The 14,570-nt window shown below is 55.1% G+C and overlaps 1 protein-coding gene across 2 annotated transcripts in view; it reads right to left on the minus strand.

The window, feature by feature from the left end:
* LOC308345606 (5-formyltetrahydrofolate cyclo-ligase-like) overlaps window positions 1-14,570 on the minus strand; it is a 37,873-nt gene that overhangs the window by 21,119 nt on the left and 2,184 nt on the right. For both annotated transcript variants that reach the window (XM_080807953.1, XM_080807954.1), the window contains exon 2: window positions 11,064-11,325. In XM_080807953.1, coding sequence (XP_080664079.1) covers window positions 11,064-11,325 — 262 coding nt within the window. The remainder of the gene's footprint in view (window positions 1-11,063; window positions 11,326-14,570) is intronic.

Genomic DNA, 14,570 nt, shown 5'->3' on the forward strand with positions numbered 1-14,570 from the left:
ACGTGGGTGTGCAAAGCTGCCGGACGTAGGTGTGTGAAGCCGCTGGAGGTAGGTGTGAGAAGCCGCTCGGACATGGGTGTGTGAAGCCGCTGGAGGTAGGTGTGAGAAGCCGCTCGGACGTGGGTGTGCAAAGCTGCCGGACGTAGGTGTGCGAAGCCGCTGGAGGTAGGTGTGAGAAGCCGCTCGGACGTGGGTGTGCGAAGCCACTGGAGGTAGTGTGAGAAGCCGCTCGGACGTGGGTGTGCAAAGCCGCCAGACATGGGTGTGCGAAGCCGCTCGGATGTGGGTGTGCAAAGCTGCCGGACGTAGGTGTGTGAAGCCGCTGGAGGTAGGTGTGAGAAGCCGCTCGGACGTGGGTGTGCAAAGCCGCCGGACGTGGGTGTGCGAAGCCGCTCAGATGTGGGTGTGCAAAGCCACACGGCCTCTCCCGGGAAGCACAAGGGACGCACCCATAGGCCTTCCACCCCTGACCCCACCGCACGGCTAGAGCGGGCCCGACAGAGCGACTCGTGTGAATACACGGACACACGTCGCCGTGCTCTCTAGGCCGCTGCTTGTAACTTAGAAAATGGCAGCGGCCTGATGTCCATCAGCAACAGGACCGCTGCGGACAGAGCACGTCGATGCTTCACGACCACTGACAACACGGAGTCGATCACCGCGTGCGGCCGTGCAAGTCATTCTAAGTTTCCTTAACAAGTGAAAAAGCAAAACACAGAGCGGAACGCAGAGCGTCACCCTGGCTGCACTGAACTCTTAAGAAGAACGCACACAGACGACGGAGGGGTACCCTGCAGTGTCCACCGCGCTCCAGTCTGGGGAATGGACAGGGCAACTCTGACTGGTCATCGTGTCCCTCGCTCGACCTCCGAAATCACGGCCCCGAGCATGTGATCATTTCCATGAAGAGTGAAGGAGCCGCTACTCCGCCACGTGGGCTCGTCCGTCTGCGTCCGTCTTGCATTCACGGAAACGCGGCGCGGCGTGGACGGGCCCAGCCGCCGGCAGCGTGACGCCCCGGGCCTTCCCGCTCTCCCGCCTGCAAACCCTATCCTCACCGTGAGTGTGTGGCGGCTTCCACGCGGCCGGGCCTCCTCCCCGCCGACTGAACAGAACAGTGTATGTAGGTCACGCCTGCTTTCAGCACTTTTCGCTTTACTGCCAAGCCCACAGAGGGTGCCCGAGAGGCCAGCCCTGCCGCGGGCGGCTCTTCCTTATGGCTTAGCGCTAGTGGACTGTGGAGCCACAGACGCGAAGTTCACGATCGCCCCTGGACGGTGAGATGGCCCGAGCTGCTGGGCAAGTGCAGGCTGTGGTCGTATTTCTAATTTCCCACTTCCCTCAATCGTACGAGCCCCAAGAAAAGAGTGTCTCGCCGCAAGACACAGCCTCCCTTTCATCTGCTGTTTCTTTTCCTTTTTTTTTTTCTTTCAAGATTTTATTTATTTATTTGACAGGCAGAGAGACAGGCAGAGAGAGAGGAGGAAGCAGGCTCCCTGCTGAGCAGAGAGCCCGATGTGGGGCTCGACCCCAGGACCCTGGGATCATGACCCAAGCCGAAGGCAGAGGCCTTAACCCACTGAGCCACCCAGGCGCCCCTCTTCTGCTTTTTCTACGGCAAAAGCTGACAGACGAAGAACGACCTGACCCCCAGCCTTTGAGTCGAGCATGACGTGGACGCCCATTTCTGTGGACTTAGAGACTGTTTTCTCCTTCTAGCTGACCCTTTCCAAATTTATACTTAACATTTTCTCCCTACTTTTTGCAAACGATACTGATCTAAGAAATAATTTCAAAAACCCAGGACCTAAAAAAACCTCATGTAGATGAGGGAATGACCATCACTCTGGCCCGTGTCTATCACAGTCTCATTGTCCACCCGTCGGCTCCTGCTTATAAAATCGGGGCTCACCCCAGCAGTGCGGAGGCCTACCCCAACAACTCCCGAATCCACGTCACCGTTTCCTGACCTCCGGATCTATGCACCCCACTAGCTACCTACAGCCGCCCCTGGAGGCCCTAGAGCCCCCTCAACCGGGTCCGCTCCTGCTCCCCACCCCTCCACGCCCCCAGCTCGGTGAACAGCACCACACCCCAAAGCCAGGCTGTGCTCCAGTGGCCTGACGTGGTCTGTCACCAAGACAAACCGCTGCCTGTGTCAGGGCCCACGTGTCCTCTCCGTCCTTCGAGTGGCAGTCACTCAGCCTCCTATTCCAGCACATTCCCTGCTGATGCCGCTCTGCGTCTCTGTGGGCTTTGTCTCCCCAGCCCACCCCCTCCAAGGCCAGCAGCACGGTCTTTCCAAAACAGAGACTGTCCCCGTCACTCCCCTGATTAAAGTATTTCGGGGACTCCCCCCACCCCACCAGCACCTACAGGATGAAAGTCAAACCCAGGTGCAGGACGGGCGTGACCCTTCGCCAGTCGGGGCTGCGGGTGTCCACTGTGGAGGCAGCCCGAGGCCACAGCCAATCCGGGCGGAGCGTGGCAGATGCCACTGCTTGTCTATCTGCACCCCCATCCCCCTCTCACACCCACCTGCCCTCCCTCCCTCGTCGCGGAGCCAGCACCTCACTCAGGAGCCCACGAACCCCACACAGCAGGACTCCTGCAAAGCCTCTCGTGTTTACCACACGGCCCCTGACAGAGAACGTGCGTGGACATGGGGACAACCACGGGTTCGCGCCCGTGGCTGAGAACACAGCGTGGACGTGGGGACCATCGCCAGGAGAGGGAAGCCAGTCCTCCGTGTTCTTATCATCATCACCACCGTCATAAACACGGGGGAGGGAACTTCCAGGGTGACGGCTTCCAGCACAGGATTTTCAAAGCAAAACTACGCTGCACTCAAGGTAAGGGCGTACGATGCCAGTACCCGACGTGCAGAGCACAAACCTGGGGGGCGGGGGGGAGCATGGAGCTTACAGCAGCTGAGTCGCTGTATTTGGGGGGGGGCAGCATTTAAGCTGAGCCTTGAAAAGGGATGATTCCGATCCCAGCACGCTGACCAAGACGAGGGGCATTTCAGGCTGAAGGCACAGAGACCTTCTCAGAAAGGAAACACACGGACACCCACACACTCACACCTCTCTGCTCAGTATTGCTACGGAGGAGGGACTTCTGTTCCAGGCACAGCTGGAGTCCAAGCCAGGTGAGTTTTCGGGTCCCTCTGGCAGCAGTGGGAGGCGAGGACGGCAAGTGTCGGCGGGACGGCCGGCTGACAGGTCCCACCACACCCTGGAGCGGAGAACTCAGCCCAGCACTAACCAGGCTCCACGGGCAAAGGGGAGATTTCCTCTCATCTACCGGCTCAGCGCCCCTGAGGTCACCTCTTACCTTTGTGTTTCCATGGGGAAAATTCTCTAACCGTTTTTCTACAAAGAACGTGTCATGATGCATCATAAAGGAACATCCCAGTCTTGTGACTTTTCAAAATGACATAATGAAGAATTGTAAAGAGGTGTTTCGCTGCTGAAGGCATTTGAACAGATGCTCCTGGCTCTTGCCACAAAACAGACGAGCAAGATGGGGGGCTCCAGGGTCCCTGGGTCTGCCCAGGACTGTTCGTTAATCCTCGGGAGAGGACTCCAGGGGGATGGAGGGACAGACAGACAGAGAATGAGGGACCCCTTGCTGGGCAAGACGAGGCACAGGAAGCCGTGGTAGGGCTTGTTTGCACACAGCTCTCACCATTAAGGATCACAATTTACTTTGTTCTAATTCAAACTCCTCCTAAAAATTCTGCCTCTTCTCTGAATTGAATACAGACAAAAACGTACATAAGCCTAATGGACATTTTAATGTTTCTATCAGAGGTAATAAAAGAAAAATTGAACAAGAAAAAGCATTTAAAACTTGAGGTTCTGTACGTGGGGAGTTAAGGCACCTGGCTTAGTCCCTTGAATGACGGGTCCGTGGGCACCAGGACCCTCGATGAATCGTTACCCCGGACCACAGCATGGAGCCGGTTTGCCCATCTTGGCTGGCGTGACAGGCCCTAACCTCCAAGGAAGTATCTTTTCCTCTTACTGGGCTGGGAGGGAACAAAGAGTAAATCACACTCCGTGAAACGAGCTCATACTCCAAAGCTGCTCCCGCGAAAGATGAAACAGAAAATTCTGGAACAGGCCCAGGAAGCCCGTCCCGAGGGCGCTCATCACTCCAGCAAAGGCCCGGGCTGTCCCTCCTGAGCATTTACTGGAATATAAAGTGGAAGAAAGCATCCTGACGTCAAGACCGGTGTGCTTTCAGACACAGGACTCAGTGCGCGCTCTTCCCTGGGAAACCAGGACAACGTTCCCGCAAACTCGATCACGCAGGGTACCAGCTCCGGGAATCACACTCGTGCCGAATGCCGTCGGGACAGAGAAGCACGGCCCGGGGAGACCAGGTCTTCATGGGGGAGGCGCTGGGAAGGGAAGCGGCCCCCGCACGGCCACTGGAGGGGAGGCAGAACAGGGGGACCGGCATCCCTAACCGCCTGCGAGTCCTCGGGCAGTCACTCGACCTCCCGTCTGACAACCAGGCAGATGCGGTGAGGACTGCAGGGCCTGTCCCACCTCGCATGGTGCCTACGTCTGGGGGCAGCCCTCCACCACGCAGAGGTCCCCCGAAACTCCCGCATGGCCCCAGGGCACATGCTCCAAAGTTACAAGTGCTTTATTTTTAGTTGTGTTGATTTATTCTGAAAGTTCACGTAAAATTAGTAGAGGGGATTTTTGTGAAGCAAAAGAGACATGTCAAAGGTCTGGAAACATCACTTCCAGTAAGAGGACGAGCTGTCACTATAAATCCCCCCGAAGCATCCAACCACGGAAGACGTTAGGGCTGCTTATGTCTTGGCTTAGGAAATTCAGCGAAGAATGCCCGTGCACACTGGGACAGTCATCCATGGCGGCGGCGTGGGAGTCCCCATGGGCCCGGCCGGGGAGAGCCCGCAGACGGGACTCCGCTCGGCCCTCTGACCCGGGAGGTGCAAGCCCCGCTCCGTACGGTATCACCACCGGTACACGGCGCTCCAGAGCAGCCCCGTCCACAGCTCCTTTCTCCCCGTCGCGCACCCGGAGTGCATCCAGAGCTGTTGCTGACCCCCACACCTGCCACGTCCCACCCGACTTTTGCACGAACTGAGACACACAGACCCAAGGCCCGCACGCAGACGCCCAGCGCCCAGCACGGCTACGGCAGCCGCAGCAGACAGCTGGGGAGCGCACGGCACCTCAACCGGAACTCACAGCGTCCCCAAAGCAGCGCTGGGACGAGAGCAAGTCCCAGGTTATTCCCTCCCAGGACTGGTGTCAGTCAACCCTTCACTCGCAAACACCAAATAGAAACGTCACAGCGTCTTATGAAACAATGATTTCTACTCTTTAAACACAGATTTTTATTTACTTATTTGAGAGGAAGCACGAGCAGGGAGGAGAGGCAGAAGCAGACCTCCGGCTGAGCAAGGAGCTCGATACAGGGCTCGTTCCCAGGACCCCGGATCCAGACCTGAGCCGAAGGCAGATGCTCAACCGACGGTGCCCCCCAGGCACCCCACCTTTATCACTAAGGAAACTACAAGGGCATTAGGGGCTCTGTGCCAGAAACCAGCGCCAAAGACCGAATACATGTATTTTGTATAAGTCACAGTTCCATCAAGTCTATCAGCAATAAAAGACATGCAGCCCCGAGGAGAAATAAAACGGGGGGTGCCCGCGAGAAGCCAGGTGAGTGGGAATTACAGAAGGAAGGAGTGAGGTTTGGGGGGAAGTTAGGGAAGGTCTGGAAAAGGCAGCTGAGCTCAGGAGCAGCAACCACTGTTTCCCGAGTGCCGAGCCCGCGAGGGACCACTCGAGGCACGTCGCACACATCCGAGCCCGTCCGTCCTCTCAACACAGGCTGTGGGGACCGAGCTCATCCGCAGTTGTCACCTGGGAAACACGTGTACTTTGAGACGGTAAGTAACTTGCCCGAATGGTAAGACCTAGACTGGAGCTCAGTCAGCCTGACTCAAAGGTGCTAGACCACAAGACACTGCCTGCAAGGGACACATGAGACCTCCCAGCCCCCGAGATACAGGGGGAGCAGAGTTCACGGTGGCGCCCACAGGACACTCTGGGAAGACGTCTCAACGGCAGCATGCATGACGCAGCCCAGCTGGGACACTGAGCACCAGCGAAGCAGTGACCGTGTCCTGAGCACGCGGCAGACACAGCCCCCCACGAGCTCCCCCACGGCCATCCAAGGGGGAGGGAACTGAGGCTCAGAGGCTGTGAGCGACCATCCCTGTCACACAGCAGAAAGGGGTCAAATGAGGTTTATTTGATTCCCATCCATGTTCTCGACAGCTGGGAACCTGTCGTCTGGCACACGCCTCTGGCTAAAGCAGGAGTCGAGGAGGAAGGACGGGGAGGGCCCGGAGGGTGGCCTGGACGCTTCAGGGTTAGCCGGTGCCCCTTCTTCCGGCAAGAATGAGCCAGCAGGAGCCAGGGTCCGCCCGGGGTACAGATCTAGCCAGGGCGCAGGGAAAGGCTTCAACAGTGGAGGTGACCTGCCCCGGAAGGTATTTTAGGATGGTCAGTATGTCCAGGAAGCCAGTCTGAAGTTTATTCCAACAGATCTGAAGAATCAAAACTGTAGACAAGATTCCCCCAAGGCTAGAATGAGAGACAGGTGATAAAGACAGTGCAAAGAAAAATCTGGCGATATTGGAAAGCCGGATGGGTGGAAAGGAGACGAGGACGATCCTATGTTCTAAACCGTCAATGCACAGGAATGGGGGAAACACACGGAGAATGATAAGGATGAACTCTGACGTCCTTGGGGACAGTGGGACATCTAAGTGGCAATGAAGTGCTGAACGGGGCAGCACGGAGCCCTGGGACAGGCTCGCACAGACGTGTCTCAGCAAGGACCGCCGGCTCGTCAGCTCTGCGGCGATGGGACCCGTCCAGCCTGCTCCCTGCTCCGCCCCATCACAGCTCACACACACCGGGCGCTCGAGAAATACTTTCTGAATGAATGTTATGATCCGATCTAATTTTATTCGGCTTATCCTCAAGGATATCATGACTCTGTCCAACGCCTCGATGACGTTCACACCCACTCTCTTTATTCTATTCTCTCCGAGGCCGTGCAATCCTGTTAGAGGAAGGCATGAGGTCAGTTTAACGGGAATCACTTTCACTGAACCGAGGCTCACCCTCCCAGCAGCGCGGACGGCGAACAGCGAGGAGGACGCTGCACTGGTTAGGCTTGTTGCGAACGTCCCACTCGATTACTCTGAAGGTCGAGCACGAGAAAGTCTCCGTTGTGATTGCTCGTTCAAGTTACGTCTCAGGCGCCCACATAGGTATCACTTCCCAAAGAGCCTCCGGAAAGAGAAATAAAACAGCAGCACGGACAAAGTGACAGCAAACAGCTTGCGATACGTGACAGAATTTCAGAAAGGGGGCGCCTGGGGGGCTCAGCGGCTTGAGCATCTGACTCTCGGTTTCGGCTCAGGTCTCGATCTCAGGGTGGTGGGATCCGGCCGCACGTCGGGCTCCATGCTCAGCGGGGGTCTGCCTGAGACTTTCTCTCTCCCTCTGCTCCTCGCTGCCCCCCTCTCTAAAACAATAAATAAATCTTAAACAAAAAAAATTTTTTTTTCAGAAACGTCTGACACAAGCAGAAGCTGGTCATGACAGTACAGGCGAGTGCAAATTTGGGACTGTCCAGTGTCCATTCCACACGTTGCACCGCAGAGCCCGTGTCTCCCATGCGGAGTCACCGCCGGACGCCAGCACCAGTGGCCGGAGCAGCGCAGCAGGTGCGAACACGGAACCCTCCTCCCTGCTCGCCGTGAGTGGCCCAGGAGCTGGCTTCATCCACATGCCGGGCTGTAGGGACCGATTTGGGGGATGGCCACTGGACCCGATCTGGGTCAGTGAGAAGAGTGGGATTTTACCCGCAGACCCGCTCCCTTCTGCCAGGAACGCGAACGGCAAGGCCGCTGTGGAACCGGAAGCCGCCACGGGCTGCCACGGGGCACCACGGGGCACCTGGAATGGAAGCCAACCCAGATGAAGTCAGAGCCAGAGTGGATCCTGAGAACCCTGACTTAGCCGTATCGAAAGCTAGCCCTTTTGGGGATTTTTCAGTCTCTGAGCCAAAAAAGCCCCATTTCGATTAAGTCAGGTCGAATCAGATGATGTACTTTCTGCAGAAAGACTGCTGGCTCACCTCATTGCCCGAGCAGCTCTCTCTCTGAGCGCAAGTTCGGGAAGGCGCCAGCCCCTCCCCTCCACTTGGCGATCTCTTGTGTTGCTGGACACACAATGCAAGCAAACCCCATGGGACATTTTTAAGAACTTACAAGGGCAACGACAGACACCACAGCTCAGTCTTTCCAAGCCGTGATAACATGAGCAAACCAGAAAGAAACGGGCCATGAAAGCCACGCCAGGAAGGGATGGTCTGCGCGCTAGTCAGTTCGTCCCAGACACCGTGAAGCGAGATTCACAGCTCAGCCCCAAAGCCGCCTCACACTAAGCCACTGATGCTGAGGAAACCCACGCACCTGCTCAAACATTTCTACCAACAGCGGCAAAGAGCCTCACCCCTCAGACTGGAGGGGCTCGAAACCAGATCTCAGCCCCTCTGCCTTTGCAACCCAGAGCACAAGTGTCCGCCAAGAAGAACACACGGGGAGCAACCGGTCCTGTAACTACAGCGTGGATAAATGCGACGGAGGAGGGAAGGAAACGAACCGCCTCCTGGGGGGATGTCTTTCTACTCCGGGCCAAGCCCTGAACTTCTATATTCTCAGCGCTCTCTCCCTTTTCATTTGGCGCCTGCATCTGACAGGCACTGCAGGCTGGGATACTTCTCCATTCGCGTACATCTCCCCAGTTATAGCGCGACCCCCTGGAGCCCAGGACCTCATCCTTCCACACCTAACAGTGTCTAACACGATGAAGATCCTCCGGAAATGTCTCTTGGAAATTCTCAAAATGTAACGCCCTTGGCTAGCAATGAACTGATAGCACAACGAGTAAGTCTGTCTTCCTCGCTCACAATTAAGAGCAGTTACTATCTGGGATACCCGGGTGGCTCAGTCAGGAAAGCCTCTGCCTTTGGCTCTGGTCGTGATCTCCTGGGATCGGGTTCCGTGTCAGGCTCTGCGCTCAGCGCGGAGCTGTTCGAGATTCTCTCCCCACACTGTACGCTTGTGCTCTCTCTTTCAAATTGAAAAAAAAAAAAAAGTTAACTATTTACCAAATAGCTCTTCTGTGCCAAATCACATGCTCAAAACCACAGGTAAATGATTTAGTCGTTGACTTGGACTGCGTTCATCGTAACGGGAAGTGCAACTAGATTGAGAGGGAAGATCACGTCTCCTCCTAACTCTTCCCACGCCGAACCTGAACAGAAACAGAGCAACGGCGTACGGGTTCAGGGCGACACGCCTGCACTCAACCTAGGGAGGGCGCTCCAGAGTGGGCCAAGGGCTGGGCCCTGGGAAGACCCGACCAAGGGCCTTTCAGCAGGGACACCTCCAGGAGGTGGTGTGAGCACGGGAGGGGCGGCTAACATGGAGTCAGACAGAGCTGGACGGTCCCGGGTCCCCCGTAAGCCTGCAAGCCCACAGCAGCAGCTGCACTCGGTCTGAGCGACGTCCCAGCCTCAGCTACGAGCCTGGCTCACCCACCCCCTTATCGTCGTCCTGTCCTCCGGTGCCTGCGGCATCTCCCCGTGCAGACACACGGCCGTCCCGTGATGTCGGGGTTCCTCTGGCCTACCAAAGCAGAGGGCAGGGCTGGGTGATAAAGGGGGAGCTGAGGTCGCCAAGCAGATGACACCCCCACCACGACGAGCCCTGACTCAATGCCCTCCTGCCCCACCCTGTTGCTTCGGCGGGTCACGGTGCTAGGCTGGAAGGGAGCAGGACCAGGGAGGCGACCGCACGCCACTGCCCTGCGGTGCCCTGCAACCATGTAAGTCTTTTAAGAAGGTCTTTTAAGAAGGTCTGAGCCAACATCTCACAAGCTAGTACTCCTGGCTTTTTTGCTTTCAGCTCCCCGACTGCTTGTTAGCCATTAAATCTCCCACGTGGCTGTTGGTGAGGGGAGAGCGTGTGCAAAGGTCCAGCGGTAAGGAAAGCCGGTAGGGCTGGGAAACAGACTCAGAGTGGCCAGAACCTGGGTTACACTGTGCGGGGCTGGAAACAGATAAAAACGGACGGACGCACAGCGCCAAGTTGGGAAGAGCCTCATAAGGAGGGTCCGCCCCCTCCAGGACAGCAGGAGGTCGCTGAGACGCTTGAAACAGGGCAGAGAAGCGGTCAGACGTGTGTCTCGGAAATCTCGTCTCACATACTGCGGGGGAGCGGACCGACAGGGAGGGCGGTACGAGAAGGGACAGGAGCAGCCGCGAGGAGGCTGTGTGGGCAGCGCTGGCGGCTCGGACTGCTGTCCCAATCACGGGGCCGCAGGGGAGAGGACACCCTCAACAAACACTCAGTAGGGACACCAGGAGGACTTGGCCACAGACCGCGTGAGGGGCGTGAGAGAGGGAAGAGGGACGGGGGAGTCAAGCACGATCCTGAGACTCCTGGCACAGCCAGGCACAGGGCTGACGGCACCAGGCACTAAGAGGGACACGCGATGGGCCAAGGGGGACAGGATTCAGCCTGGAGCAGCCTGAAGCCAGGTAACATCCAAGACGAGACGCCGCCCAGAAGGCACTTGGCTGGTCTGAAGCTCAATCAGAAAAGCTCATTAGCATTAATGTTAATGTGCTCATTAAGATACAGAGCATAAGGGAGGTCATGGGAAATGATGGCATTCTCCGGGGGAAATGTCCAGTTCGACCCCGGGGAAGGGCTAGAGTGGGTACACAGGCGCCCGTACCCGAATGCCTTACTCTCAGCTTACCAGGGGCGTCTCGCCCTAAGCCACGTGATCAGGGCATCTTGGAACGGAAGCGCCACACCGTCCGTCCCCATAGGGAGAGCGGCCCCCACGACCCGCACATCACCATCGGGTCGCCGTCTGCCAGCACCCTGGGATGCCGGTTCCAATACCGCAAGCACTCACCTGTCGACAAGGCTTCCTCCCGAACCTCGTCCTCTCTGGGCTGATGAATGTTCCAGGATGTTTTGGGAAGCATGGAGATTTCCTCGGGCGAGGCCAACCTCACCATATCCATGTGATTGCTCTGGAACTGGTACCGCGGGATGAAGCAGGTCTTGCCTCGCCGGAAGATGTCCTTGATGATCTCCTCTGTCTCGATCTCGTCTGACATGCTCAGGAAGATGGAGATCCTTTGGGACTTTTGATACTGACTGTGGGCCATCACCTAAATGGGAGACGGCAGTCACATCGATTCCCCGAGGTGACACTGTCGAACGCCAGGGGCGACCCCTTCGCGGTTTTCACGCTTTCTCCCTTCTCCCTCCGCCTTCTCCAGCTTCTTGAAATACAAATCACCCACGGAGAGCAGAGCGGCCGAGGGGGCCAGGCAGGCCTGCGTGCTGAAGCCCAGGGCTTGGTTCTGAGCCCAGCAATGACCTCTCTGACCCCTTGCCACCTTTCTCACATGCCTGCCCCAGCGGGAGTAGCAACTCATTAAAAAGTCAAGGTCGGCTTGCAGAATCCCAAGCCCGCCCTCCGGCCACCTTCAGTCCGGCCACCTCCAGTCACCCCACACACTGCCCTGAGCGTCCCCGCCTGCCTTCCACTCTGAACCTCGGCTCCCACAAGCGTCCTCACTCCCTGCATTGTCAGGTTCGCATCCCCTTAAATTCTGCCCATTTTAGCCAACTCAGGCGCTCGCTTCTCCAGACTTCTGCAGAACACTTACAACACTTAAGACTGCATGGAACACTTACGCATGCATCATCAGGCTGATCACTAATTGTCCCACGAGTCCCAGCGGCAGTACTGTGACCAGGCCGTAAGCTCCCGGGAGCAGGGACAAGCCTGTCCTTCCTCAGCTCTGACCACCTCTGTCCCCACCTCCTACAACTCTTCTGTCCAGATGTTAAAGACTTTGCAGAGATGGGAGGAGGGGCTCTTGGAGAGGTGCAGTCCTTCTAGAAACAAGCACCAGGTTGCGAGAAGGCCCTGGCGGGGGGGGGGGGGGGGGCCGTCATGCTCAGTTTCATCAGGCCTCAGAGCAGTTAATCTCCAAACTGCCCCAGACTCGCAAGTCAGCTCTCAGCTCCCCTTCTTTTCCTGTTCTTCTGAGCTAAGACGACAAAGATACCCCGACCCTGGCTGATAAACAGGTCTGGTGGAAAGAGACCGACACCGAGAGCCAGGTCACTCCTGACAGAAAGGAGCCCGGAGCGTTCAGCAAACGGAGCGCACCAGACTGGGGCCAAGGAGGCGAGCTCCACCCTCCTGGGAAGTCACAGCGCTGTGACGAGGCCTGAAATAAGGCGAAATGAAAAGAAATGCGACCCCCAGAGCCTGGGAAGACCTGCGGCTCCTGGCACCCAGGTGCTTTCTGAGAAAGTTACGCGTCTGTCGTGTTTGTTCTCTTTATTTTTTTTTTTTAAGATTTTATTTATTTACTTGACAGAGATCACAAGTAGGCAGAGGGGCAGGCAGAGAGGGGGGAAGCAGGCTCCCTGCTGAGCAGAGAGCCCCATGCGGGGCTCCATCCCAGGACCCTGGGATCATGACCTGAGCCGAAGGCAGAGGCTTTAACCCACTGAGCCACCCAGGCACCCTGTGTCTGTTCTCTTTAAAGAGAATATGAAGCACCAAGAGCTGAATAAGCAGAAACAGAAATCAGTTAAAATTCAGTGCAAGATCATGCATATGTATTTATCTTCCTTGTTCCTGACATCTCATTTATGTGACAATAAAGAAGCACAAAAAGAGAAAACCATTATGGCACTGAGAACAGCAGAACAGACACTTGACTGATTTCTGGGAGACGGAGAGGAGATGGGACAGTATCTCCAGACAAACAGCAGCAGACACAACACGCAGACGCAGACGACGCGGCTGTGGGGCTGGCAGAACCCCTCCCCACAAAGCGACTGCAAAAGGCAAAGGAGATCCCGGGAGCTGTCACACCTTCATTCATAAACACAAGTCCACAATAAAGGTTCAGCAAACAAAACACAAAAGAGAAGGGATAAAAGGGGGAAGGGTGATCCCGTGGGAAACTGAGGTAATTCAGAGAATGGGAAATTTTTAAATTCTAATTAGTTTTCTCAGACAAATTCAAGATAGTTGCATCTATAAGGTAACAACATGCTATGGAAAGAAAGCTGCTATGGAAAGAAAGCAATCCGAAAACTGAGAAGTGATCATTGAAAATTAAAAGTAAGAATACCAACATTTAAAAGTTCAGAAAGCCTTAAAGTAGGAAAAAAAAAACACACACAAAGAAATGGGGAAAGTTAAAAAAAAAAAAAGAAAGAAAGACTCTTCAAAGACGCAGAAAGTCAGTGCAGGATTTTCACTAGCTGATTCATAGGAATTGTAGAAAGGCACAAAGGAAAAGAAGTAACTGAAGATATAACAGGTAAAGATACCAGTCTTCAGACTGAATGGAGGTCCTGGGTGCTGAGGAGAACAAGGAATATATTTTTAAACCTGAAATTCAAACTAGCAGTGAAATATGAGAGTAAAGACTTTTTCTAATGTATAAAGTCTTAAAAACTTTGCCCCCATAGATATTTCTAAAAAGAAAAAAAATTACTAGAGAATATACTCTAGTAAGATGGACAGAAAGAAATCCAACCAAGAAGACACTGGGTTTGCAGGAGCCCATCGGAGAAGCAGGGTGGGAGGAAGTCCAGGCTGCGCACTGGGCTACAGCAGAGGAAGCAGGGGCCTGGAGTGCTCTCAGCAAGAAAACCGATTTATTTAAACAGACAAAATGAAAAAGAATCTACTGGTAAGATAAAGGCATATTCTTGTTTTGCCAAAAAGGAAAAACAAAGGCGATCAGAAACTCCTTGAAAAACACAGAGTTAAATTAGAAACGTAGACTCCAAACAGGAGCAGACTAAAGCCTGCCGTGATTTTGAGCAGTTCTAGAGCATAACGAAAGAGAGAGTTCTCAGCAGTGACACTGGAAACATTCTCTGCCTGGCCCCACACATCTAGCGACACAGAATCATACATCGTTTTCTGATAACCATACAACTTGGTTCTACAATGAATACGATGTCATCAATACACTGTAAATACTATTCCCTGAAATTCCAGATTTGGAAATCAGCCACAGAAAATGCTCTGTAGACTCATTCTAATTATAAAACAATACAAGTATTATAAAACTTGACAATGTAAGGAGGATGATATCAGGGTCAGAAACTGGCCGATGGGACAGAAGACAGGTAGAGGGCACTCACGTCCTTATGTAGTTGGGGATCAAGATAGGACACAGAATCGAATTTCTTCACCGTACATTGCTTTTCCGATAAATTTCTAAATTATAAAAGCAGGTGCTGTGTCATTAAGAATAACTGTGCTTTGTAAAATACGCTGTCGAGAGAATGGCATCCCCTAACACCTCTGCGGACTGTGCACTAGGGCCAACTGCCCTTCTGATCCCGGCCCCTGGACGTCTCCGGCCGT

This window comes from Martes martes (genome assembly GCF_963455335.1).
Source record: "Martes martes genome assembly, chromosome: 7".
NCBI classification, from domain to species: Eukaryota; Metazoa; Chordata; class Mammalia; order Carnivora; family Mustelidae; genus Martes; species Martes martes.